Below are 24,960 nucleotides of genomic sequence, written 5' to 3' on the forward strand. Positions count from 1 at the left end.
CAGGTCCAGAAGTTTCCCAGCAGAACACTGAATTGTTTTTAAATGTTCCTGACGTCTCCTGTCATAATGTGGTCATAATGTTGTGGCTGATTGGTGTGGTCTACGAGGCCTTCGGAGCCAACCTCTAGTGGACATTAGAGGAACTGCTGCTTCGGCTTCATTTTCCGTTCACCCTCCATCATTATGACGTCACAGTGACGTCATTATGACGCCGTAGTGACGTCACTATGACGTCACAGTGACGTCGGTGTAACCGCTGGTCTCGTCGATGCGACAAAAGCAAAGTGCAAACATGGAACGGTAGAAAATCAACATTTAATCTACAGTTAGAGTTAGAGACAGGCAAAGTGGAGATATGCTCTTACTTCATTTCTGATCTGAACAGGTTTTTAGGCACAGGGACGTACATTTAAAAATATCATATATTATAGCATATATTATTCTATGTAGCATAAAAGCTCTTCAACATAACAACGTATGCACTTCATCATTGGCTGTACAAAAATACATTTAACTCTTTCTGTGCACATGGCGGCCACGTACACGTCGCTGTGTGTTTGTGTAGCTGCTCGTATCATCTCATGTACATGTATCTGTGTGTGTGTGTGTGTGTGTGTATTTATATATATATATTGTGTGTGAGTGTGTGTGTGTGGTGTGTGTGGTCCTCTTCTTGCAGCTGTGGTTTAGCCAAAGTCGATTCGTGGCCGGTACTCGAGAACCATGGGATACGTCTGAGGGGGAGACAGGAGAAAGAGAAGCCGTGAGGAATCATTACATCACTTCACTGAGAAGAGTCTGTCTTTCTGTGTCTGAAATGTCTTTCCCTGAACTTAACGCGTTCCCCAGATCCCAACTCTAACTCTAAATCCTTGTCTTCTTTAAGCTAAAACCAGATCTCAACAGGTTTTCACCCTCAGAAACTTCCAACGCTGTGAAAAATGATCCCAAAACATCAAGTCTTCTGCAAAACTTTGGCCCCACAAGCCCCCGACACAAGACGTCAGGAATAGACACTGAACGAAGTTAATTAAATGCATTTAACGTCCCAAATACAGTCACGTTCAAATATTTAGAACAACAGAAAACAAGAAATAAGAACAAAGAGACGTTCAAATGTGATTTTATCAAGTAAATCCTACGACTCAGTTCTTCGTCCTCATGTATCTTGTTAAATCTCACATCTCGTGGTGCGTTAATAACTTTATATTCCTGCAAACTAAATAAAATGTGTGTGATGCTGCTGGTTAAATATATTCTTTAACAGCTTTAGTTTGAAGCTGTGAGAGACAGAGACAGTGGGAAAAAGTCTGGGCCGTTCTTAGACTCCAGACTATTTCATCTGACTTCAGATGCAGAAAGTTAAAGAAGAAACTTAAACCCATTTCCATTAAACTGTCCTGGATCCACCTGGTTCTGCTCTGCTCTGCTCTGCAGGGACGGAGGCCAAAAAAAATAAAGAATTAATAAAAGAAAAGGCCCTGGTTTCTGCTAAAGTCGAAACTGAAAAAGATCAATTCCAAAAAGACAGAAAAAAAACACCCGAATCTCCTCATTCTAACTCCTCAGTGCAGTGATTTCCAGCCACGACCATAAAACTAATGAGCAGGGAAGCTTCTTCTTGATCTTAACATGTATTTATACTTCATAGAACGGTCCATCGCTGAGTGACAGCTTCCTGGATTTAATATTGAGACTGGAGCTCGAAAATCTCAGTTACAGAACAGACGCTAATAAACTGCTCATTCACTTTGACTTCTGCAGGAGTTTCAACCTTTCTACAGTTTCTGTTCCTACTCCTCCATGAACCTTGGTGTCAGGTGACGTCGCGCCACAAATAAAAAAAAAACCCAACAAGTACAAAGCTCTGCAGCTATTTAACACGTGTGTCTGAGTACAGCAGCACAAACATGGCTGGCGTCTGTCACGTCTTGGTGGTAAATAAAGCTTTGACTTGGACCAGTGAAGCCTGAACAGCCTCCAGCACATTCACTCCATCCCTCCATCACTGGGGCTAAATAACAGAGACGTCAACGCCGACACATTCCTGCACAAACCCGTTTGAAACAGACGAGAAAAACGCTTTTCATAAAAAATTCAGAGGTAAAAAGGTGAACGTTTGTTTCAGAGACGCTGCAAACTGAGGAGTCTGTCTCCTGTTTCTATTTCAGCCCGGTGCTGCTGGAGCACAGCTGCTGTCATCTCCTCTGGCTTTCAGCTTTTCTGCTGCATCATGCCTCAAAAAAAAAAAAAAGAAAGAAAGAAGGAGGAGGAGGAGGAGGAGGAGGAGGCTGAACCAGCCTGTGACTCTGTTTCACTCAGCAGTTCTGACTCCAAACACTTTAATTATTCTCCACATTCTGTGCAGCTGTCAGCTACTTTTAAGGTGTTTTCTTCTGGTGTCAAATTACTGAAATGTTGAATCTTTGAAAGTGCAGCTCCAGCGAAACGTCACGAGGATTAAAAAGGAAACCAAAGCGGCTGTCAAAAGGCGTTCGCTTCGGGCCGACGTCGCCACAAACTGGTGCTCTGCAGTTAAACTCACGTCCAAAACGCTCGGACTAAACAGGGTTCAGATGACTTTGATGTGGATTTGTGTTTGTAATGAGCCTCTGTGGCGTCCGTCCGGTGCCGAGGTTTCACTTCGTCTCAACACGTTTCGTCTCATTTTCTTTTCTTTCACAAAACCGTCTTCACATGTGAAGCCACGTGCGCTGGTTGGTTCAGGCCTCAGATTCTCCTGCTCCTGAACAAACCAGAGCCAACAGGTGAAAATGATTTCCCTCTCAATTAGCGGGCGAACGCGGCGACACGGTCACGGCTGCAGAAATACCTTTGGGTGATCAAAATAAAACGTGACTTACTGCGTCGGAGCTAATGCCAAAGGTGGATTTGAGCTTCGTAAACAGAGTTAACACGAAGCAGCTGTCGGATGTGATGAGGGAGCAACATGTCAGGACAATAATCAGGTCCAACGTCCCTCTGTCTGCTGCTACTGTGAGGACTCATCATACGACGCTACAAATGATCCAAAGCCTCTATCTGTGAATGTTTCTGTCAAACAGACGATTTGTACAACTGTTTAATTTGTTGCTGGTTTTCCATGATAGTGATCTACTCTACTCTCATCAGATTAACTCAGTAACTAAACTGAAAGGACGGAAGCTGGATCTGAGTTATCGGAGTTAAAGTCACACAGTGGGAAAGCTGCTTCCAGGCTGATGTTTTCTGCATCAGAGGCCGTGGAGTCGTCAGAAGGAGGAAACTGATGAATGATTCCTCTCCGTCCTTAAACCAGATGAGGCTCAATCCACATTCAAAAATAATTTCTTGGTGTTTATCCCCGTGACTCACGCTCCAGGACATAAATAATTCTGATTTCTGACTGTTGTTGTGGAGCATCAGAGGATCCAGGTCATTCACACATTTAACGTCAGCTGGAAATCATTTATAAATGTTTAACCAAATCACCACAGCTAGTTAAAGAGTTTTCATCTGCTCGTTCGCCAGCTCTGTGCTAATCCTGGTGTTCCAGACGTTCCTGCAACATTTTCCAGTTCCTCGTGAGGGATCCAGCTCCAAGAGGAGTCACAGTCGGTCAGTTCTTGTTTTGCAACAAGAAGAACATGTTGCTTGTGTTTGGACGGAGATAGTTCACTTCGTGCATGGGCCGAGTTAAGTTTATCAGAGCGAAGCTGTGATTTACGTGTTGCCTAGAATGTATCGCCGAGAACAAGAAGCGTTTGCAGAAACCTGTGCTGGTGTCTAATCGCAAAGTTGACATTAATTCAGATTATTAACCGTCCACTTCACGTCAATAAAAGACAAACATTCATGGACTCTGATCAAGGAGTCACTGCTAACCCTCACCCTCACCCTAACCCTAACCTAGCCACACCACATTCAACTACACTAAAACCAGTAAAACAAACATCCAGGAGCTTTTTCACGATTGGTGTTTTGTAAAGGCCTTGATGAAAACAGGAACCTGACCTAGAGCTCTGAGGACTAAAGCTGACAATCTGTGTCTCATTATGACATGAGACAGTCGTCAATAAACCTCAAACCTCTGCGTGGTTGGAAACTAATTCAGCATTTTGTCTTTTGATTGGTATTATACTGGAAGAAATGTATTAGGCTTTATTTTTATTTTTTTTTTAGCTTCTTGGTTATTATGCACGATGATCATATAATGAGAGGGGAAAATAATTACATGGTGTCTTCTTCTTTTCTTTCCTTCTACTGTGACTGCACCATGAATCCGACCCAAGAGAGAGTTTGGCTCAAGCTAAGAAGGACTTTTCCTGCAGATATATACACATGTATGTACATATATACTGTATATAAACATTCCTACTCTTTGGAAATTATATGGAAGACATGAAGAGCTCAAAGCACAGCTGGAGCCGAGGAGCTACAGACTTCATACGTCTCTCGTTTCATTCAGCTCCTCCTGACCCCGGTATCCGAGGCCTCCTGCTGAGCCAGCTGTCGGCGCTCCTCGGTCTACGCTCACAAGAGGAACGGGACCTTTCGGCAGCTAATCGCTCATGTGAATCCACTCAGCCGCATGCAGATAAACAGTCTTCAGTCACCGAGAGCAGGAATGCATGCGGCCGTGCAGAAGGTCAAGCATCAAACACACATACCGTCAGTGGACTGGTCACCCCTGAAGAGAGACGTCACCGGCACGTTTCCTGGTAAAACAGGACACCTCCTCTCTAACTTTATGACGACCAGTTCACGTTTTAGACCTTGGACGTGAGGACATTTTGGAATTTCATTACAGTAAAACTCCTGAGTCGACGGAAGCAGCTGCGGTTTGTCGACAAAAGACGCCAACACAAGGCTCCTCAAACCTTTCTTGCCCTTGGAGCTCCATAAAGCACGACTTTGATGCAAGACTCTTGCTTCAGATTTAATGTGGAGAATATATGCAGGCAGCCAAAAGTTTCAGACCAGCACCAGTTTCCTCTGGTGTGGTTGGTCAGGGCTTCGTCCTACAGCAAGATAATGACCAAAAACTTTAGTCCAAGCTCAACCAGAACTACCTCAGGGTAAAAACAAGATGGAAAGCTTGAAAACATGGAGTGAACCATGGCCCAGTCTCTAGACTTTAACCCCATGGAGCTGGTTTGTGATGAACTGGACAGAAGAGTGAAAGCAAAGCTCCCTACAAGAGACACACATTTGTAGGAAGAACTCTTAGAAGTTGTTTATTTGGTCTGTGCTTTCATTTCACAGTAAAATGAGACATTAAACTTCTAAAAAGTTTGACCAGTCGTGTATATGAGTGGACATCTGTAGGAAAACGAAGCCTTGAACGTCCACTAGAGACCAACTGTCAGATACAAAGAAGAGGGACAGTCTTAACTAAGGCAATGCTCTTCCTCTTTGGATTTGTCCTACTTTGCATCTGTTTATAATGAGACCCCTACGATGATGAGGGGAAATGAACAGGAAGTAGAATGGATATATGTGAACAGGTGCAACATACTTAGCGGAAGTTTAAAGTTTCCTTTCGAGTTGACTGTGTGTACGATCACAAATCACATTTATGTTGTGAAAAGTCTTTCAACTGACTTTCTGATCGCAATCAATCTTTGAACTCTCACAAGACCGAGCAACGGAAGGAAAATCCAGAACACGACAGAAGCTCCAACTCTGAGAGCATCATCAAGACTGATGATTAGATTAGATTTAAAAAGTCAGACGACAGAGAAGAGTTGGACACAAGCAGAGACGCGTGGAACGTGAGAAACTGGAGGGAGAAGATGGAGGAGGAACCAATGACAACATTAGTTTTAGATTGAAAGGGAAACTGTTTGATGAAATGAATCAATATCCACGCTCAGCCTCACTTTCAACTGATCTGATTCCTCCCTCCTCACGGCCTGAGTCATCACAGATTCTTGGAACAGAAACGATCTTCATGCAAAAACCATGTCACACTCAATAGGGAAGTCACTGAACCAGCGGCGGTTCTCATGCCTCGCTGTTCCTCAGTCTCCTTCAGCCTCATTCTGAACCTTCAAATAAAGGCGGTGTGGGACGAGCAGGATGGGCGGAAATAAAACACGCCTTCCTGCAACAGTGCATCTACACACAAACACGAGCACACAAGCAGGAAGTGCATGCGACGAGCCTTACGTTCTCCCCGTGCAGCCTCCACCGGGTCATGTAGATGAACTCCAGAGTGTGATCTCTGCCCATGATTTCTCCGTTACACAGCACATCCAGCTGCAAGAGGAAGACAAAAAGAAGTTCAGAGAAAGTATAAAAGAACAAAAACTCTGACCAACAATAACCTGAGGTGCAGAGGGTTTTAAAGCGAAGGTGGATAAGGATCTCAGCGCTAATGTTAAGACCTGAGAGGAGAGGGGAAGTTCACTGTGGTCATGAGTGGGAGGCTGCACTGAATGTGTGTGAAAGAGTATGAGAGCGTGTGACACCCGTTTTAACTCGGGCGGCTGCAAATGTGAAAGACAGAAACAGTTCTTAGTTCTCGGGTGATTAAATGCTTGGCTCACGATATGAGGGGAATTTAAACTGAATATTATCATTGAGCTCCAAGCTTCTAAAACACCGACTGGTCTCAGAGATCTCGTGGTTTTTCTCTCTTGGTGCTTGTTTGGTTTAATCTGAGATTTCATTTCTTAAAGCTGAAAGTTTGTTATTGTACATTTCAAAAGTTTTTTTTTTATTATTATTATTATTATTTGCATGGAACAAATGTGTGTGTTCAGCCTCACAAATCTGCAGAAGACAACCAGAGACACGAGCAAATCATTTACTAGCAGCTTATCTGGTAAATCTTCCTCATCTTGCACATGATACGATTTAAAGTGTCACATCTCAGCACACGTGTTTTGGCCTTTTGTCAGTTTTAAAAAGAGGTGAAGAGCCTTTAATCCACGTCGCTCCCTCTGCAATGTGAGGTCACTAAACTAAATCATGCAGATGAACTGAGGGTTTTAAGCGAACTGTTTGTAGAGAAGCTCTTTACGGACCAGCACACCTGCAGAGAACATGCAGAGAAACAATCAGAGTTAGTGTTTCTGCTCAGGCCGCAGCACTGACTGTGTTCCTCACCTCGTACGAGCTGGGCAGCTTCAGCTTGAGACTGAGGAACTTCTTAATTGTTCCCACGGTGACTCTACTGGAGCAGCGGATGAACCTCTTCATCAAATCCTAATTGGACATGAGACAGGTTTTATGGAGTTCATGGGAGGAGACATTAAAAAGCCTTAAAGATCTATAATCTTTCATGTGTTTTCACCGTGACTGTGCTCTCCCCGGACTGGCCCGTGTTCCGGAGGCAGTCCAGACAGATGGCTATCTGAGGGTCGCTCCGGTGGTAGTCGTCCTCGGCTCCGCCGTCGCCGTCGTCGCCGCCGTCGGCGCCGTCGCCTCCGACGTCGGGCAGCCCGAACCGCTGACACCTCAGGGTTTCCACTGCTACCGTGAGGGACAGAAACATTGAGCCCGGGGCTCAGCATGAAGAGTAATGTATGGAAATGATTCAAAACTATTCTGAATTCTTACTAATCCCTGTTTCACTAGAACAGAGGCTGTTGGTTTGTCTGCAGGATGAGCAGGAAACAGGAAATAAACTCTGCTGCAGATTCACATCAACACAAATACAACGATTAATCACATGCTGATGAGTCAAAACCTGCACGAACCCTACAGAGTTCACGTTTGACACAAGAAACTCAAAATCCCAGAAATGGCGTCCACTCCCGTGGCATTTCTCCTGCAAGCCTAGATACAGGAGACAGTTTACGCGTGCAGGCAGGTTACCTTGGCCGTTTTCTTTGGGCTGATTCTTCCTCCAGAATTCAAGTTCTTGCTGTTCCTCTTCTAGTTCGACAGAAACAAAGAGGAAGTGTTAGCATGAAGCGTTAGCGTTACACCAACCGTCCTAAAGTCAGACATGAACTGAGCTCTTCACGTGGGCTACGGCACAAACAGGGGAATATCTAGATGTTGTTCACGGTTTTAATAGAAAATAAAATCTCAGGCGTGATTGACAGAAATGCCTCCTTTAAGAAAGTCCCAGAGACATGAAGGCGTCATCAATGTTCTTCATGTTTAAGTTCAGAAATAGTGTAATTTAGTCCAGTAGACTTCCTCGTTAGAAATCTGTCTGGCTTATGATATGAATTTTTAATATACCGTCATACCGGTGTATTTGATTACACAGCGTTTAGACACTGTTTCAGACCAGGTCATTTTCATCGAAGCGTTTCTAAACACACATGGTGCCGATGCATCACTGCGAGTCGCGGTGAAGATGGAAAGGTCCAAAAAATGAAGAAGCAGCAGAACGAGAAGACTTGTGTCAAAAAAAAAAAAAAAAAAAGGTGTCAGTTGTTTGGGGTTTTTTTTTAGGTTGACCAGACGTCCCTGATTTCTGGGGACAGTCCCTGTTTTGGATGACTTGTCCCCTGGAAAGAGCTGTCCCTGAAAATGTCTCAAAAAAATGAGAAAAGAAATGTTGCACGCAGACTAGAGTTATCAGGGTAGCTGGTCGCGCTGCGATACAGACATAACGGTTTAAATATGTTTAAATGTGTGTAATGATGTGTAAATATGTTTAAATATGCAAATGTCTTAGTTAATCTATTGCATTAATTTCTCTCTCAACCAGTAGAAAATGTTGTAAACACGTGATTATGCATGAAAAATAAAATAAAATAAGATACTGTGATAAGCACAAGTAAAATGCATAAAAATGTGTTTTCTCCATGAAATGAAACGTTGTGAACTTTAAATGAGGATCAGGCCCTTGAACATAAACGGTTCCAGCTCTGGTGCTGCTGTAGTTGTTGTGGTGGACCACAGCGGTGGAAACATGAGGCTGCCTCTGTTTGACTGTTTGAAAAGCAGTGTTTATTAATCATTCTTGGTTCCCCCCAGGTGTGGTGGCGTTTTCACTTCGTTTCTTCTGTCGGACAGAGCTGTGGTTTCTGTCCCCCAGAGTGGTGGCGCTTCGAGTTTGTTTGTGGTTGTTGGGTCTGGTTTGCCTCGTTTAGTTTACGACCAGTGGTGTTATTTCTGAGTAAAGAATTATTATTTTACACACAGTAATCAGCCTCTAACTCTTTTCTTTTGCTCCCTTCCCCTCATCCCCTTCTCTAAAAACCAATGCGACGCTGACGAATGCGCTGTACAGGTGGTAAACGGTAAAACTGGACCTTAATGTCTGTGACTGCTTGAGTGGGATCAGTATGAGGAACCTTCATGAACCCTGGAGGATCTGATCACAAGTGGTTATCACAAGAATCATGTTCATTTCTAAGATCACAAAAGACATAAAAGTCAATTAAAACACAAAAATACTATTAAAATCATTTCAAGCTGAATTAAGAACTGGAAAGCCTCTACACTCTAAAAAACTATTTAGAAGATCTGTTACAACCACTTCATTAAATACATTGTCACAATACAAAAAAATTAGATTAAACCTTTCAGTTCATCTTGACTGGTTCATAATTAAACTCTAACTCTAAAAAAGATAATGTTGGTTAAAAGTAATTTCATGAGAAGTCGTCAGAACTCAAAAGGATTGATGGAAGTTGTTGCCCTGATTTTCTTTGTTGAGCCAAAACCTTTCTTTTTTAGAGTGAAAGTGTAAAGTTTTATGACTTAAAGAAGATCACAGAGGTCCACAGCTTTCTGCAGTTTTTTTTTTGTTTGTCTGTTTGTTTTTTTGCCTTTTGTTTTCAGCCGAGGTCTAAAAGGTCAGAGATGAAACCAGGGGCCATAAAGAGTTTTAAAAGTAATCATTAAGATCTTTAAACCAGTTATAAACTGTACCAGGAACCAATGGAGCCGCGATCCCTTCACCTGATTCTAGTTAAAAGGTTGTTAATAATGATCCAGATGCATCGAGGTCTAATCTCTGACTAAATAAACCATGTGTAACTACGTTACTGACCAGGATTTACCTTCATTACTGGGGTTTTCTCCTTTCCACTGCTGCAAACAGCGCAGCAGTGACATAACTCATGTGAGGGTTTGGCTATAGCCTGAGCTTTGTGTGTGTCTTTAAAATAAGAAACGCCAGGAGCAGAGATAAATAAATCAATAGTAGCCTTGTGTTTGACAGTAAACCCTGCAGACCCTATCAAACCTTATCCTATAACCGTTTCTTGGCAAATTAACATCTGATCACAAGTGGTCACTCGGGACGCATGCGTGAACAAAAGGCCTCAACACCTCTGCACGAATGTTACTATAGTCGATGCATCAGATAAAGAAGAATTAATTGAACCGATCACTGTCAAACATTAGGCTTCTACTTATTTATTCATCTCTGCCCCTTAGCAAACACTGCACCTGTTATTTTGCAGGTTTTGCAAATTAGGATCTGAGCAGAAGTGAAAGTGACTCGGGACACAGGTGGAGATGAATTCTGACGCCAGGTGTGAACATGTGAACGTACTTAAAGGTGGCCACAGCTGCATTAAACTCCCTGCAGGCCTCATTTAGAAGCCTTTTCATCTAGTGACGTGGTGCAGAAATCAAGACCTGATCATAAAGGGTGAATGTGGACGGTGGTGAACGGGGATGACTGTGGTCGCTGAGGTTTGGCTGCTGCAAGAAAACACATGCATTGTTTGCATGTAGCACTTAAGACAAATGGGACGAGCACAAAGAAGAGAACCTTTCCTAGGGTGAAGGTTCTCAGGGTCATAGCGTCTTCATGAACTCCCCTCGTTGGCATTGGTTGTTGGAGACACTAATAATTCATTCATGAGGAAGCCTCTGAGACATTTGTCATGTTTAATGTTTCGGAAAAGCTCTGATTAGTCGCTGTAATCGTTCTCCATTTTCTCATTTTCTTTGCTAAACTACACATGATGCAGTCTGTGGTCACAACATGTGTGCGCGCTGAAGGCTCTTTGTGATGAAGCCTCTGCGTTTTAATAAATTATGCGAGGCGAGCGCCGTGAATTATTTTTCTCTACCTCCCGTGAATAGTCACATAATTTAACGGCAAACCGAGGAGACGGATTGATGAATCCATCTGGCAAACTCACTTTCTCTGAGGCCGGGCACCAGCTTGAATATGATCTCCTCCAGGGTGTTGTCCAACCTGAGAACGCGGCAGGAAGCAGGGAAGAGACGGGTTTAAAGGGTGATTCAGAGGAAGGGAGGGAGAAGACGAGACAGAGGAGGAGTGGACGAAAATAAAATGAATCACAAAGAAGGACGGGGAACTGAAATGTAACGGCTCATTCATACTGAGACTGAAAGAAAAGATGAAGCGAAAGAAGAAGAAGGTGTCACCTGAGCATCTCCAGAGGGTTGGTCTCGTGGACCTGAATGCCACATTTGGGACAGTCGTTGCTCTCCTCAAAGTGCTGCACGATGCAGCTCTTACAGACTGCAGAGGAAACCACGTCGACAGAGAAACGTTAGCATCTCCACAGGGAACTCTCTGTCAAGACACTCCAGGTCATTTTGTTTAAGTCGTCAGGAAAACGAGAGGAAAGAGCCTCACAGCTCGTTCAGCTCGTTCAGCTCCTTTAAACGCGTTTATTCAATTAACAGGAGCAATGAAAACTATTTGTGACTCTTTTTATAGTCAATTATAGTTTAACATTTTATAAATACCCTCCTGCTTTCTTGTCCTACGTCCTTGAAGTTCTTAAAACCAAAGAATCAAAGAACAGGACAATTAAAACGGAAATATAATGAAACATGACAGTTTGACTGTGTCGTCATTAAAGGTCTGCAGACATTTCATTTTTTCGTTCTGTTTGAATTGTATCTTGGGAACTAAAATGGAAACATAACTTTCATTTTATTTCATTTTATTTGATCATTCTCATTATTTTGCTGCTTATTATGTTTTAATTGAAGTTCTTTATGGGGTAAATGGGCAGATTGTATCAGATTGTTCTATTTTCTGCTCCCTTTCCTTTCATTCAGATTCGGTTTGTGTTTCTAATGAATTGAATTGTTTTAATCAATGAATGAAATAATAAATGAAACTAGAAAATCTGTTTATCTATTAACAAAAACAATTTGATTTAGTCACTTTGTAGCTTTGTTTCATAATTTAATTTCTTTTTATATTTGCCTCCTTCTAAACCATAAATTAACCATATCATTTTTTTTTTTTTTGTGGCATAGTGCGTCAAATCTGCATTATTCCAGCTTTATGCTAAATGTGCACATTGTGTGTGAATGTTACGTGACTTACAGGTGTGCAGGCACTCGGTGACTGTGGTCGGTTTAATCAGGTAACCTCGACACAGGTAACAGGTGATGAAGTGGTTAAAATCCTTCACCAGGTGCTTCCTTCCTGTGGCGGCCATGTTTGAAGTCCGAAGCCTCGTCGCTTTAGAAGAACCAGAGGCTGATCGTGTCAGGAGTTTGTTTTTTTGTTTTTTTTTTTTTGCTTAAAGTTGCAGATTAGTCACTATCCTCGCCTGATGAAAGCAATAGGAGATGCTACTGTGTGAAATCCTGCTCCATCCTTGACGTGAATATTACAGTCAGTTCTTCTTTAGAAACATTTAGATCTTATTCCATCTTTGGTCCATGGAACTTAAAAGGAACAACAACAAAAAACAAGAACACAGGTCCGATCCGTGCAGTCAGACGAACGCGTTCCCAGATTTCCCTCGCCGTCCTCCCCGTCTCAGACAAGGTGCCATATTTAATCCATGAGGGGTCAAAGGTTAAAGACTCCCGCCTCATTCGTCGCCGTCTTCACTCCTCTGCGATGATGTCACCTGGAGAGAACGAGATGCAGAAGTCACGGTTGAGAACCAGCCACAGTCACAGTGAAACAGCCTTATGAGTTTAAGATCAGACGATGTGGAGACACTGAGAAACTCAATAATACAAGATACTATATATATATAGATAGATACACTCACACTGAGTTACTTCTGAACTTAGTTTGAGTAGTTTGAAACGTCCCCTCTGTTCACACACAAACAATTAAAGGTCGATGACGTCTTCAACAAATCAAACCGATCGAAGGAAAAGATCAACAGTTACAGGTTGTTAAACAGAAACCAGGAAGAGAGTGAGTTCATGCTTCTCTAACTCGACGAGAACTGATGGAAAATCCAGAGAATGAACTTGCTTTTAACTTTCTGACCCTGATCTCTTCTGCTTTTACTCTTCTCACTAAGTAAACAACATTAAAACCATTTTGACAATTCAGTGTTCTGCTGGGAAACTTTTGGATCATTGACTCTGTTCATACTATGTACAAACCCATCGTCACGTCACCAAAATGAAGTGGGCGGAGCCTGCAGCTGGATGAGCTTTACTCCGCCTACACTTGAATACTCATGGTAGGTTGGGGCGGAGTTAAAGCAGCGCTACCCATTAGCTGAAACCAAGAACCGCCTTAAAATGAACGAATGAGCTAATCATGAACAGTGAAATAAACTATTTTTTTTTGTAAACACGTTTAATGACGCTGTAAAGTCGGGCTTTTAAATGTGGGGGTCTATGGGGCTTTGTCGCTCAGACCTGGACGCTGCCGCCTGTTTTTGACCTGGCATTCACTGGATTCATGGGTGTGGATGACGTGGATGGAAAGACCCCAACTAACAACATTCAACTCCCTCTGAGGAGACAAATACACAACATTAGGAAACGCGTCACAAAGTCTTGGTTCTTTTAGGGGAGGAGACTCCAGTTAGAGGTGAACGTCTGCTCGTTCCTGATACGAGCCCAGGTCTCCACCAGCCTTTTAGAAATGAAGACTTGGATGAAACATCTTAAAGAAACCCATCAAGTCTAGGTGCTCTTGTTTCAGACTTTTCTGAGAAGTTCAGTCATTTGACCCCTGGGAACATTCTGATATCAGTACGACTGTAGGACCGGGTTTACTAAACCGATGTTATCAGGGGTTTCAGAGGTTTGTTATACCTCCACATCATCTTCCTGCCAGTTTCTCATCTTTCATGCGTCTTCGCTGTTGTGCAGCTCTACTCTATTGTCACACTTTTTCAATCCAATTTCAGTCGTGATGTTTCTCTCAGAGTTGGAGCTTCTGTCGTGTTCTGGAATAATGTCGGCGTACGGTGCCGCATGACAAATCTTCTGAGGTTACACAACCAGACTGAACGGCACATATTTAATTCCAGGGTTTTACGACGAGTAGAAAATATTTATACCTGACTTTGTTTTCTGTCACTACCTGTTTCTCAGTGATCACCACTAACTAACAGTGACACCCAGCAGGACTACACATCGCTTCTGACCTACATGCATTCATTTCTGGATTCCCATTACTATGAATAGCTAACCTCTCCAACTTGCCCCCATTCCTTCCCCACTTTGATGGATCTGAGTGAATTTCTCTTCCCCCCTCCTTCTCTGGATGTGAAGCTTCCCGTCGTTTCACATTCACCGTGCAGACCTCCGTCTTTGTGAAGCTGCTACAGCACAGCCACCGTCCTCAGGTCTCGTCTCGTAAATAGCATCAGAAACTAATCAGCATCCGGTCCTGAATAAACTGCTTCTTCCTATGATGTTTGCTATAAATTAAAAGCTAATATGCATTTAATGTCAGAGGCAAAGTGGGTTTCGGTGCCACGGCTCCATTACATGGAACCATAATTATAAATAACGGGGGGGATATATGACGATGCTAGATGGCAGTAACACGGCGAGGAGGCAAATTTATGTCAGAGCTCCCACACGAGCACAACACAATAAACCAACATAATAAATTCTCAGTCAAATAACATTGAATTTCCTGCTTTTAGATCTGTTTGTTGATGCTTTAAATTTTTAAATTTTGCATTGACAGCAAAGATGAGGTAAGTACAGTAAAATCTAACAGCGTGTTCTCTGATCCATGAAAGAACTTCCCAACAACTACATTAAAGTCTTTCACCAGAGGTAAACAGCTGCTCATTATCTCCATATGTTGAAGAGAAACTCTTCTTTTTTTTCTTAAGCATCCAAAGGTTGAGAGTTGAGTAAAATGAATAAATGCCAGAGTCGTATTCTTCTATCTCTGTTTCTTGAGCGGAGTCAGGTGTGAGGACACGTCCACCAGCTGCTGGTGATGGTTTCATCCAGATCAAATACACAAACTTCACACTTACATACTCAGTAGTTTGGACTTTTGGGAACAAACAGACTCAGGAGGATGCAGGTGTAGTCAGTCTGTGGACACCTGGCTGTACCTCCAGATGGATCCTCCAGGAGTTTGGACTGAACGCATATTGACCTGGAACTCAAGAACCCACGGTTTGGCTACGTCCTGGAAACAGGACAGTCATCCTGGTTGAGGTACATCATCCAAAGACAAAACTGGAATGTAGTGTTTGTAGAACACATGAACTTCCTTCTTACATTGTCCAGAGTCTGGATGAATATTTAACCGTGTAAAGCTGCTGTTTAAAGTCTGATCCCAAATTTCCTCAAATATAACAACTTCACATTAGTTGATCCACCACTGATTTTTTATAGAAGCCCAGTTTTCTGCTGGTTTCTCTCAGTGGAACCTTGTGCTTTACCCTCAACGTCTTATTCTTAAATATTCACAAAAGTTCCCTAGTTCCCAAATTAAACTCCAACTGCATCTTTTAGTTTTTCATGATATATTTTTTGTTACGTTTGCACAGCCAGTGTCAATAAAGTTCATTCACTGCTGTTAAAGCTTTATGTTTGAGTTCACGTTTCGTCTCGTTACTGCGCATGCTCCCACTGCACCTGTTCCCTTACGCACCTGCTGCGTGACGCGCACCTCCAGTGAGTCCAAACATTAAGTGATATCAAATAGAAACGTAGAAATGTTGCCGCTCGCTGTTGAAGCGCGGCCTCCGGAGTTTTTTTTTTTTTTTTTTTTATTGAGACGCGTTTGCGGGTCAGGTGAGCGCGCGCATTGGGGCTCATGCTGCGTTCAGGGAGCTCACTCGCTGCAGGAACAAACTGCTCCCGCTCCGTACGGCGTGGGTCGCTCTTTTTTTTTTTTTTTTTTCGGTAGAAGAATCTCACTGCCCTGAAATCCCCCCCACCACCACCACCACCACCACCCCACTCACCCACTCTGTGTTCGCGAATGAGACACGACGAGAACGCGAGCGCGCACGGCGTTATTTCCTCACACCGAAGCCGATCTGCTTATCTCATCGTCAGGGCGCGTCACGGTCTACGTCACTCGTGTCAAAACAACATCAATGGACGACACACACGCACGCACACACACACACACACATGCTACAGTGACACACACTTACGTACTACACACTCGGTGCGCGCATGTCGCAGGTAGTCGTTCCATATATACACACCTACGGTGCACACGCACGGAAACGCGCACGCAGCACGTATGTACGGTAAAAGTTGCACAGCTTCGTGTCACGGCCTCTAAACGAGGGCGACGCGCGGCGCACCGACACTTATTGGTCGTTTCCGTGAAATAAACCGTAATCCGACGGAGGGGAGAGTGAGAGAGGAGAGGGGAGGGGAGAGGGGGAGAAAGGGGGAGAAGGGAGGAGGAGGGGGGTCCAGCCAGTAGCAGCAGCGTCAAAGTTTTGGCTGAAACGTAAACGCGGCCGACGTCGGCTGCAGAAATAATGAGAAATAACGAGAGCGTTCCTCACCTCCGTGGCGTGCGCACTTTCTCGCCCCCCCCCCTCCTCCTCCTCCCCTCCGGCCCCCGGAGTTACGGATGCCGCGGCTGGACGGGAATGTCCACCATGACGCCGAAGCCCGGTCCTTCCCCGCCGTTCAGGTCTGCGCCGCGGTGGCTGCGCTGAGGAGGAGAGAACGCGGAACTGGTCGTATCGGATCTGCCCCAGTCCGCCCAGCAGCCAGGGAGCCAGGCGGGCGGCAGAGAGCAGCGGTGGGCGGGGAAGCCACCAGGCAGCCAGGCAGCCAGGCAGGGCTCGGAAACTGAAAGCGGTTGTGTAACTGAGTGACTATTGGCCCACAACACACACACACACACACACACACACACACAGCCCCGGATCTATCTGCTGTGTGGAGATGATCGGGGATGGAGCAGCTTCTTTTATCCTGAGAAACGCTTCATTCTAAACTATGTTTCAATGTTTAATCATTTATTTCGAACAAAAATAAAATGAAATAAAAAGTAAAAATAATATACAAAGATCAGTTTGAAAAGCAGCAGGAAGAAGACTAATAAACTTATTAACTCCTACTTCCTCATATATACTGAGTGGGTTTAATATACAAAATGCAGCTGCACCAGGACACAGTTTTATAAAAGTTACATCATCAATCAGTCAACTTCATTACAATAAATACAATGTCAATTACTAATAAATAATGGTTATGTTAATGTTTATTACCACTATAAATATATCACAAGAGTTCATTACATAAACATATATTAATAACCAATGGATGTAATATACAATATACAAAAAATATAATAAAGGAGACTGATGACACCATTAACAATGAACAAAGCTCCTCATCTGTATCTGATCAATTCATATGTCTGTTGTTGTCCTACACTCTTTTTTTATGGTTCGAGATTTTTTATTTATTTATTTTTATGCGATTAAGTTATGTGTGTGTTTTTTTGTTTGTTTGTTTTTTTTTTACAGGCCAGGAGTAGGAGTAGTAGAGCAGAGACCCAGGACATCAGAGCCGAGCTGTCATCAGGTGAGAGGTGGACTACACTCTGGATAAGTTCATTCCTAGTGTAGCTAACTAACTAAGAGCAAAGTGAAGCTCTCTGCTTAGAGCCGTGGTACTGAGAAGCCTGTTTAACTCGTGTGGTCACTGCAAATAATTCTAGTTAAAAAACTCAGTTAAAAAACTGAGTTCATTCAAGTTGCCCGTTCCATTTACCAATATAGTTTAACATTATATTATATTATATTAGTTAATATCAAGACATTTAAATAAAATAATTTCACACAGAAATGTAAATATTGAACACAGTTGGCGTGGAGTTGGCCATCAAGTTTTCAAACTTCTGTAACTCGCTGTAAATGCTGATGTGATGGATCTCAGGGGTGACATCGTTCCCAGAGCCGACTTCCTCCCTCTCAGGTAAGTAAAACGCACCATAAGATCCTCAGCTCCATCACCATGAGGCTACAGCAGCACTACGACTGGACCTCGAACACCTGCAGAGAGTTTTTCAAGGCTCCTGAGAAGATCCCCAGGACTGATCCTCTCTGCAGAGCATCTACAAGCTCTGTCCATCACCGAGGACCCCGCCCACCCTCATCATGAACTCCTCCCCTCACCCTGCAGGTACTGAACGGAAGAAGTCCTTTTTTACATTCCCGTTTGCACATTGATATTTGCCCAAGTTATTTCATATTTTCTATTATATGTATCTTTTTATATTCTGAGATTTATGCCGTCTATAGGGAACATGTTTCTACGCTGCGCACATGACAATAAACTCTTGGAATCTTTGAGTCATGTGAGGAACCCAGAGGTTCCTGATAAAACCTTTAACCCCCACCAGCCTCTTTAAGAACTGAAGAACACTTTGAGGAAACGTCTTCGAGAAACTCTACTCTCAGATTCTTAAAACAGAAAACCACCAAAATAAGATGAACGTCTTAAACTCAGGAAGAATTGTTTTTGTTCATATTTGCTGGACCATCGTCTCTCGGGTGGAGGAGGAGGAGGAGGAGGAGGAGGAGGAGGCCTCCGGAGGGAAAACCAAGCCTCCTGTGACATCACTCTGTGGGATACGACCTCTTGTTTTGGGAAGTGGAATGTGTCGCCGTGGCAACCAAGTTCCTGGTCCAGTGTTTGTGAAATTTCCCCCTCCGAAAAAAACGAGATTATAACATCACGGTCACCACCATCTCCAGAGGTGGAGGTGTGATCTCATTACAGTTGATGCAGCCTTCATGTATTCACAGGCCTGACAGGATGGAAACAACACCATCACCAGGGAAGTTTTTATCTCTGACTTTAATGATGGATCAACCTGGAACTGGACACATCATGAAATATAGTTTGTGTGCTTCTACACAGGCCACAGACGGTGGTTTGGAAAGTTTGATAAGTGCCAGTGCTTCCGCATCATTAGACCCCCTACCTACTATATGTGTAGTATAGTAGTGGAGAATAATATTAATAAATGACTATTGCTGCTTTGCGTTCAATATTAAGATTTAAATTACACAGGTTCAAATATTCTTTTTTTTTTTTTTTTTTTTACTTTAAAGCAAAAATAAAACAACAATCCATTTTGGCCTCATCGGAGTGACAATTGTGGGGAACCTGTCAGAGGCACTCAGTACATTTACATGCATGTGACAAAAAGAAATTGTTCAATTAGTCATAATCCAACTTTAACTGGACAATTTAAATGCATGTAAACACGTTACTAAAGTCAGAGTTTCCTCATCTGACGAAGACAGATAATGCAAATCGATTTTCTCCAGCATGTACACACTTAATCGAACTTGCTGCACAACCACTGGTGCATGACCCCAGAACAAAAACACCCAAGAAAGCCGGTCACAGAAGAAGAAGGTAAACAGAGCCGGTAGAAGAACCACCTGAAGGATAGCGCCACCTTATGTGCACCATAAGTAGTGTGCACATTATGTACGAGATTAAAAAGCTGAACTATTCTCCATCTGGTTGCTGTTTAAATGTCTGACACATTAGTGACTCCAGTTGTTTATTATACGACGTAATAGGTCAACCGGAAAGGGGCGTCTATTAACCAGCTGAAAAGATACATATCGCCACCTAGTGTAGAGGAGGAGGACATGCTCCCATCAGTTATTTTGATTTTCTCCGCTGCATGTAAACTGGGACAAGAAGCACATTCAGACCGTCCAGTTTCTGAGTGTTATATGTGGCCTTGTGATTGGCTCAGCAGTGATTGGGGCGGGGCCTATCATGTACAGGAGGCTTAGATTGACAGGTCTCGGCTAGTGTGGCGCTCTGTGTGAAACGGTGGCTGTTGAGACAGCTCCTGTATCGATGACTGAAAGATAATATCTTGTGTTATCTATTTATCCCTCTTCATGTTATTGTGTATTGAAATAAATTTAAAAACACAATTTAAAGTTTTGATGTTGTGACCCCCCTGCAGTACCTCTGCGAACCCCCTGTTGATGCATTAGACCGATTAGTGGTGGCTGAATAATACGTGTTGATGTTCACGTCTGTTCAGTTTAGGATAAAAAACTCTAGAACCTTAAAATGTGTGAAGTGATGAGACAAAGCAGCGAGAGGATGAAGGACATGAGAAGGGACGAGAGTGGAGGAAGAGGCCGGTTGTATTGTACATTTAAAGAAAATGAGACAAGGACTGAGGAGGAGAGACAGACGGTGGTGGAAGAATCAAGGCCAGGCCTGACGCGAATGACAAAATTAAGAAGGTCGAGCGCAGAGAGATGAAAGGAGGAGAAGGATACAGATACAGAGATGGATATGAAAGAAGAAGAGAAAAAAAGAAGACAGGAAACGCAGAAGACACAGAGACAGAGACTCGGCCAGGGACGGCAACAGTTTCATCAGTTTGTATTTTTATCTCTTTATTTAAACCCCACAAGCGTCACGCTTCATCTATTGTGCGACACAAAGTCTACATAGATACACAAGCTATATATACACGGCATGGTTTTTATAGCTGCGTCAATGCTTGTGTGTGTGTGCGTTATTATTATTTCTCGTAAACTCTTGGGATTACTCTGTTACACGGTCGTAACTTGCCTGTCCTCATCTCTGCAGCAGTTAGCAAGTTAGCATGCTATAGTACAGCTGGGGATAATTACATCAGCAGGTGGCCAATGTTCAAACTGTTAGGAGATGACTGACCTGTGTTTACTGTTCATACAGTATAAGCTGAGTTTAAATGTTAGAACAATAATAATAATAATAAAAAAAGGTGGATGGATCGACAAAGAGACTGGAGTTCATGTCCTGTGATTAGATGAGATCCCTTAGTCCAGACCAAACCTGACACACTCTAATTCTACAAGGATGGTGACAAACTGAACTTATCTTTAACAAAACCTCATCAATAGTGAGGTCAAGTCGTCTTTCTGGCTGGACAAAGGGACGACTAGAAGACGAAGAGTCTCGGAGCTTAAATGTGCTTTTGAGTAGTTTGTGCAGTAGCAGATGCAGAGAATCTACAATTCATCACGGGAAGAACATTGATTACTGCATCAAATGTTGTGTCAATCCAATATGGAGTAACTGAGATCTTAAGCCAAATGCAGAGACATGACACAGTCTACCAACAATCCAGTCTTAACTTCTGCCCCCCAAAAAGTTTCAACATCATTCACACCTTGAGACTGGAGCCTATGACTGACAAAGTCCAGCAGTTTCCTATTTAAAACCCAACTTCCCATCTCAGAACTGAAGAAGCTCCTCAGATAAAAAAGTCCAGTTGCCTTTTTTTAAACACCAAATTCTTGGTGTTCCCTCCCTTGTTGCAGGTTAAACAGTCTCCGTATTTTGAGGTGAAGTCCAGACAAACATTTGACCGACAATAAGTGTAGCGTCGGCACAGCAGCAGAGCTAAGGGGGCGGTAATATAAAAGTCAGAGGCGCTGAAATCTGAGTTGTGTTTGGTTATGGTTACTACCGTTAGAGTCAGCTCCAGAGCTAGTACTTATATTCAATGCATCATTTGAAGCAACACATGGAGACGAAGCGTTCCATCCGTCTGAGGAAATGTCTGATCAGGAGAAGTGTTTTACAGTAGGTCAGTGAGTCAGAAAGTTTGGGAAGACGATGACCGGGAGATGGCTGATGTGTAGGAGGAGAACTGATCACTGATTAAATGTAAATGAGTGAGAATAGGTGGTTCCTCCCTCCTGTTCCCTCCTAAAGCCTCTGCTCTGTGCATGAGCATTGACTCCATTGACCATTCTCTTCCAACATCTTTCTCTTTTCTCTGCACCCTGATTTGATTTCTCATTTCTAAACGTAGCCCCCCCCCCCCCCCCACCCCCCCACCCCACCCCTCCTCTACATCTCGTCTTTACTTCTCAGAGCTTCTTTCAGGAGGTCGCTGCCTGACTCATCCTGAGCTATCGTTTTCACTCTCAATGACTCATCAGTCTCTGTACACGAATTACATCAGCCACATTCAGAGGAACACTTTCCTTCATGTCCGAGTTGTTTCAGGGGTAAAATGGGTTTTGAACACTTTCCGTTGTTGTGCATCAGAGGAACCTGGCGAGTGAATCTTCAGCTCAGACTGGAGACGGATCCAGAATGGAGCCGACCTCCTGCATAATCCACAAGAGTCTTCTGAGTAAACGTATTAACACGTAGCAGTTAAAAAAAGGGACTAATTAAATAACGTCTTATAAGGTTCTGACGTCTCCGTTTCACTTCTCCATCAACTCAGCAGAACGACTTTCTTTTCCAGTTTCGCCAAATGTTGCGGGCGTCGATGCTGAGGGCCCATCCCTCCTCAGGAAGAATGTGGCAGCTGAACGGCAGCTGAGTCAGAAAATACCAAACTGGGATTATTTTCAGGGTGTGATGGGCACCAACGTATGGAATCCGCTCAACTCCACAGCTCCGACCACAGATATGTGAAACGCATCCCATCCACACCGGCTTCATCCTTACTCACAAAACCTCATTTTCTTTTAACTTTTTCGTGCAAGAAAATGTGATGCATTGAGAAATTCTTTGTGTTTTTAAAAAGTTTCAAAGCGAGAAAACTTATAACTGGATGTGTATTCCTTCACGCAGCATTTTACAAAGAGAAACTTTTACCACATGAAATGATCTGCAGTCAGGGCGAGAATCTAGTTTCAGAGTTCAGTCTCATTAGAATCCCTCCTCTCTATCAGTGCAATTGTTTGCTGTCTTATGCATCAAGATAAGAAGGAGCCAAATGCAGGATAATCCAGTAAAGCAAGACTGAACTCAGGAAAACAAGGAACGACGAGGAGCAGAACAGGTAAAACCAGGTTAACGGACGACTGAACACGACTTGGAAACGAACAGGTTACTCAACGGACAACTTGATAAAGTGAAGGGGAAAAACTACACGTACACACTGAGGCTAACGAGGCACCAAACCAGACAAACAATCAAAATCAATCAAACCAAACGGGACGACAGAAAACGCTCGTTTTCCCTCCCTCCCTCCAGTGTTTAACCTTGACCCTGAGGACCTGGCTCTGGTTCCTCTGAAGCTGCTGTTCGGTGTGGGCGAGGCCGGCTGCAGCACCCGGGACGCTCCACCTGTTCACGGCGAGCAGTTGGCTTCTTCATGTGGACACACACACACACACACACCCTGGCACACAGCAGAGAAAAAACACATGCCGCCGGATTGTTGCCTCTAAGTCTGGTTAAGCCTCAGAGTTTGCAGAACGCGGAGCAGCAGCTAAGAAAAAAAAATAAAAAATGACACAGGTTTTTAAGTCTTAACACAGACCTCATGTCCTCTAATAACATTGAATCTGTATTTTTCACAAATCTAAAAAAACACCCATGCTAATGCATCACCGAGCTAATTGCTTGAAATGTATATTTAGACATTTAAAAATTAAATTTAAAATACTTGCAGACAACTTTTACAAGTGTAAGTGCTCTACCACCGACAGTCACTGACGTTGCTCTGATGAGTCGGTCAGCGGTTGCATAGTCCAGTACTTGCATTCATTTTTAAAGCCCTTCCTTAGTTGATATGAACTTGAAGGATAGTTACTAGCTGCACTTCTGCAGCCGCGTGATCTCAGACTGGCCACACATCAGCCCATCATTGTACTGTATATCAATCAAGTGGCATAAATATCCTAGACTTAATAACTAATAGAAAAGGCTTGTGACCAATAAATGAGGTGATATCTCAGAGGGAGGTTTCAACATTTTATCAAGAAACTGAGGCTGAGCCACCAGCTGGGTTTACAAGGAGACAAATATTCTGATTAGAATCAGTTTAAAAAGCCAAACTGAATATAAACGCTCCATATGAACACCTCCGTCAGAATAAACAGGCCCAAACAGAATTAAATTTCACTGGGCAGTGATGTTTCCACAGGTGAAAATATGTCTTTCTGGTCTTCAGATGGCTGTTCTGATTAAATGTAGTGGTACATGTTAACACCAGATAGGAATAGACCACCTCACATGTAAACAGTTGACTCGAAACCTTCAGTCGGAATGAGAATTTGTTGGGACCAATTACTGTTTATACTATGGACAAACCCATCGTTCCATCACCCATTGGATTCTGAACCTTGAAAATGAAACCAAAAGTGGCCCCTGTGCAGCAGTCATGAATTTATTGTACCAGGCTGTAAACATGTTTAGTAAAAGTTGCTGTAAAGTTGGGCTTTTTAACATGGAGCTCTGTGGGGATTTGCTCCTTTTTGGAGCCTCTAGTGGCCACTCGACGAACTGCAGCTTTTTGCACTTGTGCATGTGTTCAGACCTGAAGGTTGGCGCTTGGTTGGAAACCGATTCTGCTCCTGCAAAGATTTGCAAGGCCAATCAGATCGTGTGGGCGGAGCTTAATGCGGTCATGGACAGAAGACTAACATGTCCGTACAAGTCATATTTAGTCATTTACGGCTAAATATTTCTGATTAGTTTGAAGACAGTTGAGATTTTCTGTACTGGCTGAAACATGCACCATAACTCCAGCTTCTAATGCGCATGTTTGCATCGTCTTATTTTAACCATCCTTTAACTCCTGCATTTCTTCTGAGGCCGTTGTTGCATTAATTAGATTAGAGGAGGATTACAGGTTGTTTATCATCAGGCGTGTCGGACAGAAATACCTTCTATAGGGTGTTGTGTATCAGAATGTGTGATGTGAGTGTGTGTGTGTGTGTGTTGGGTTACAGCAGGTGCTAGTTCACTGCACCTGAACTTTGACCCCTGTTTTTATGAGGATGATCACATGGACACACACACACACACAGCTACCCTGTGACCTTGAGCCATATACATATATACGCTTCCATATACATGTGCCCGTGCGCACACGTGTGCTATTGTGTGTGTGCATATTCTGAATGT

General features: G+C 43.2%; 1 protein-coding gene and 1 long non-coding RNA gene across 8 annotated transcripts; one reads left to right on the forward strand and one right to left on the reverse strand.

Moving 5' to 3' along the window:
* Positions 1 to 295: 295 nt before the first annotated feature.
* On the reverse strand, positions 296 to 17,015 carry pcgf5b (polycomb group ring finger 5b). Of its 7 annotated transcripts, none has more exons than XM_047602637.1 (9): positions 16,599 to 17,015; positions 12,218 to 12,752; positions 11,299 to 11,395; positions 11,049 to 11,104; positions 7,804 to 7,863; positions 7,280 to 7,458; positions 7,093 to 7,191; positions 6,151 to 6,240; positions 296 to 734 (listed from the first exon to the last, which is right to left on the reverse strand). In XM_047602637.1, the coding sequence occupies exons 2-9, from the start codon at positions 12,330 to 12,332 to the stop codon at positions 687 to 689; spliced, it is 744 nt and encodes a 247-aa protein (XP_047458593.1). In that variant the 5' UTR covers positions 12,333 to 12,752; positions 16,599 to 17,015; the 3' UTR covers positions 296 to 686. The 7 variants fall into 7 exon arrangements, with proteins under 7 accessions (XP_047458593.1, XP_047458594.1, XP_047458595.1 ...); XM_047602638.1 differs by lacking the exon at positions 16,599 to 17,015 and adding an exon at positions 16,287 to 16,419; XM_047602639.1 differs by lacking the exon at positions 16,599 to 17,015 and adding an exon at positions 16,038 to 16,226.
* Positions 17,016 to 18,095: 1,080 nt separating this feature from the next.
* On the forward strand, positions 18,096 to 19,177 carry LOC125018622. Its single transcript, XR_007113968.1, has 2 exons — positions 18,096 to 18,231; positions 18,351 to 19,177. It is a non-coding gene; the product is annotated as an uncharacterized LOC125018622 (long non-coding RNA).
* Positions 19,178 to 24,960: the final 5,783 nt, after the last annotated feature.

This window comes from Mugil cephalus, chromosome 13 (genome assembly GCF_022458985.1).
Source record: "Mugil cephalus isolate CIBA_MC_2020 chromosome 13, CIBA_Mcephalus_1.1, whole genome shotgun sequence".
NCBI classification, from domain to species: domain Eukaryota; kingdom Metazoa; phylum Chordata; class Actinopteri; order Mugiliformes; family Mugilidae; genus Mugil; species Mugil cephalus.

What these genes read in the sequence shown, in the direction of transcription:
- pcgf5b (XM_047602637.1), bottom strand. Translation starts at nt 12,332, where the DNA reads ATGGCCGCCACAGGAAGGAAGCACCTGGTGAAGGATTTTAACCACTTC. An exon ending in AACCCTCTGGAGATGCTCAG is followed by an intron (nt 11,105 to 11,298) that starts GTGACACCTTCT and finishes CCGCGTTCTCAG; the next exon opens with GTTGGACAACACCCTGGAGG. An exon ending in CCGGGGAGAGCACAGTCACG is followed by an intron (nt 7,192 to 7,279) that starts GTGAAAACACAT and finishes ATGTCCAATTAG; the next exon opens with GATTTGATGAAGAGGTTCAT.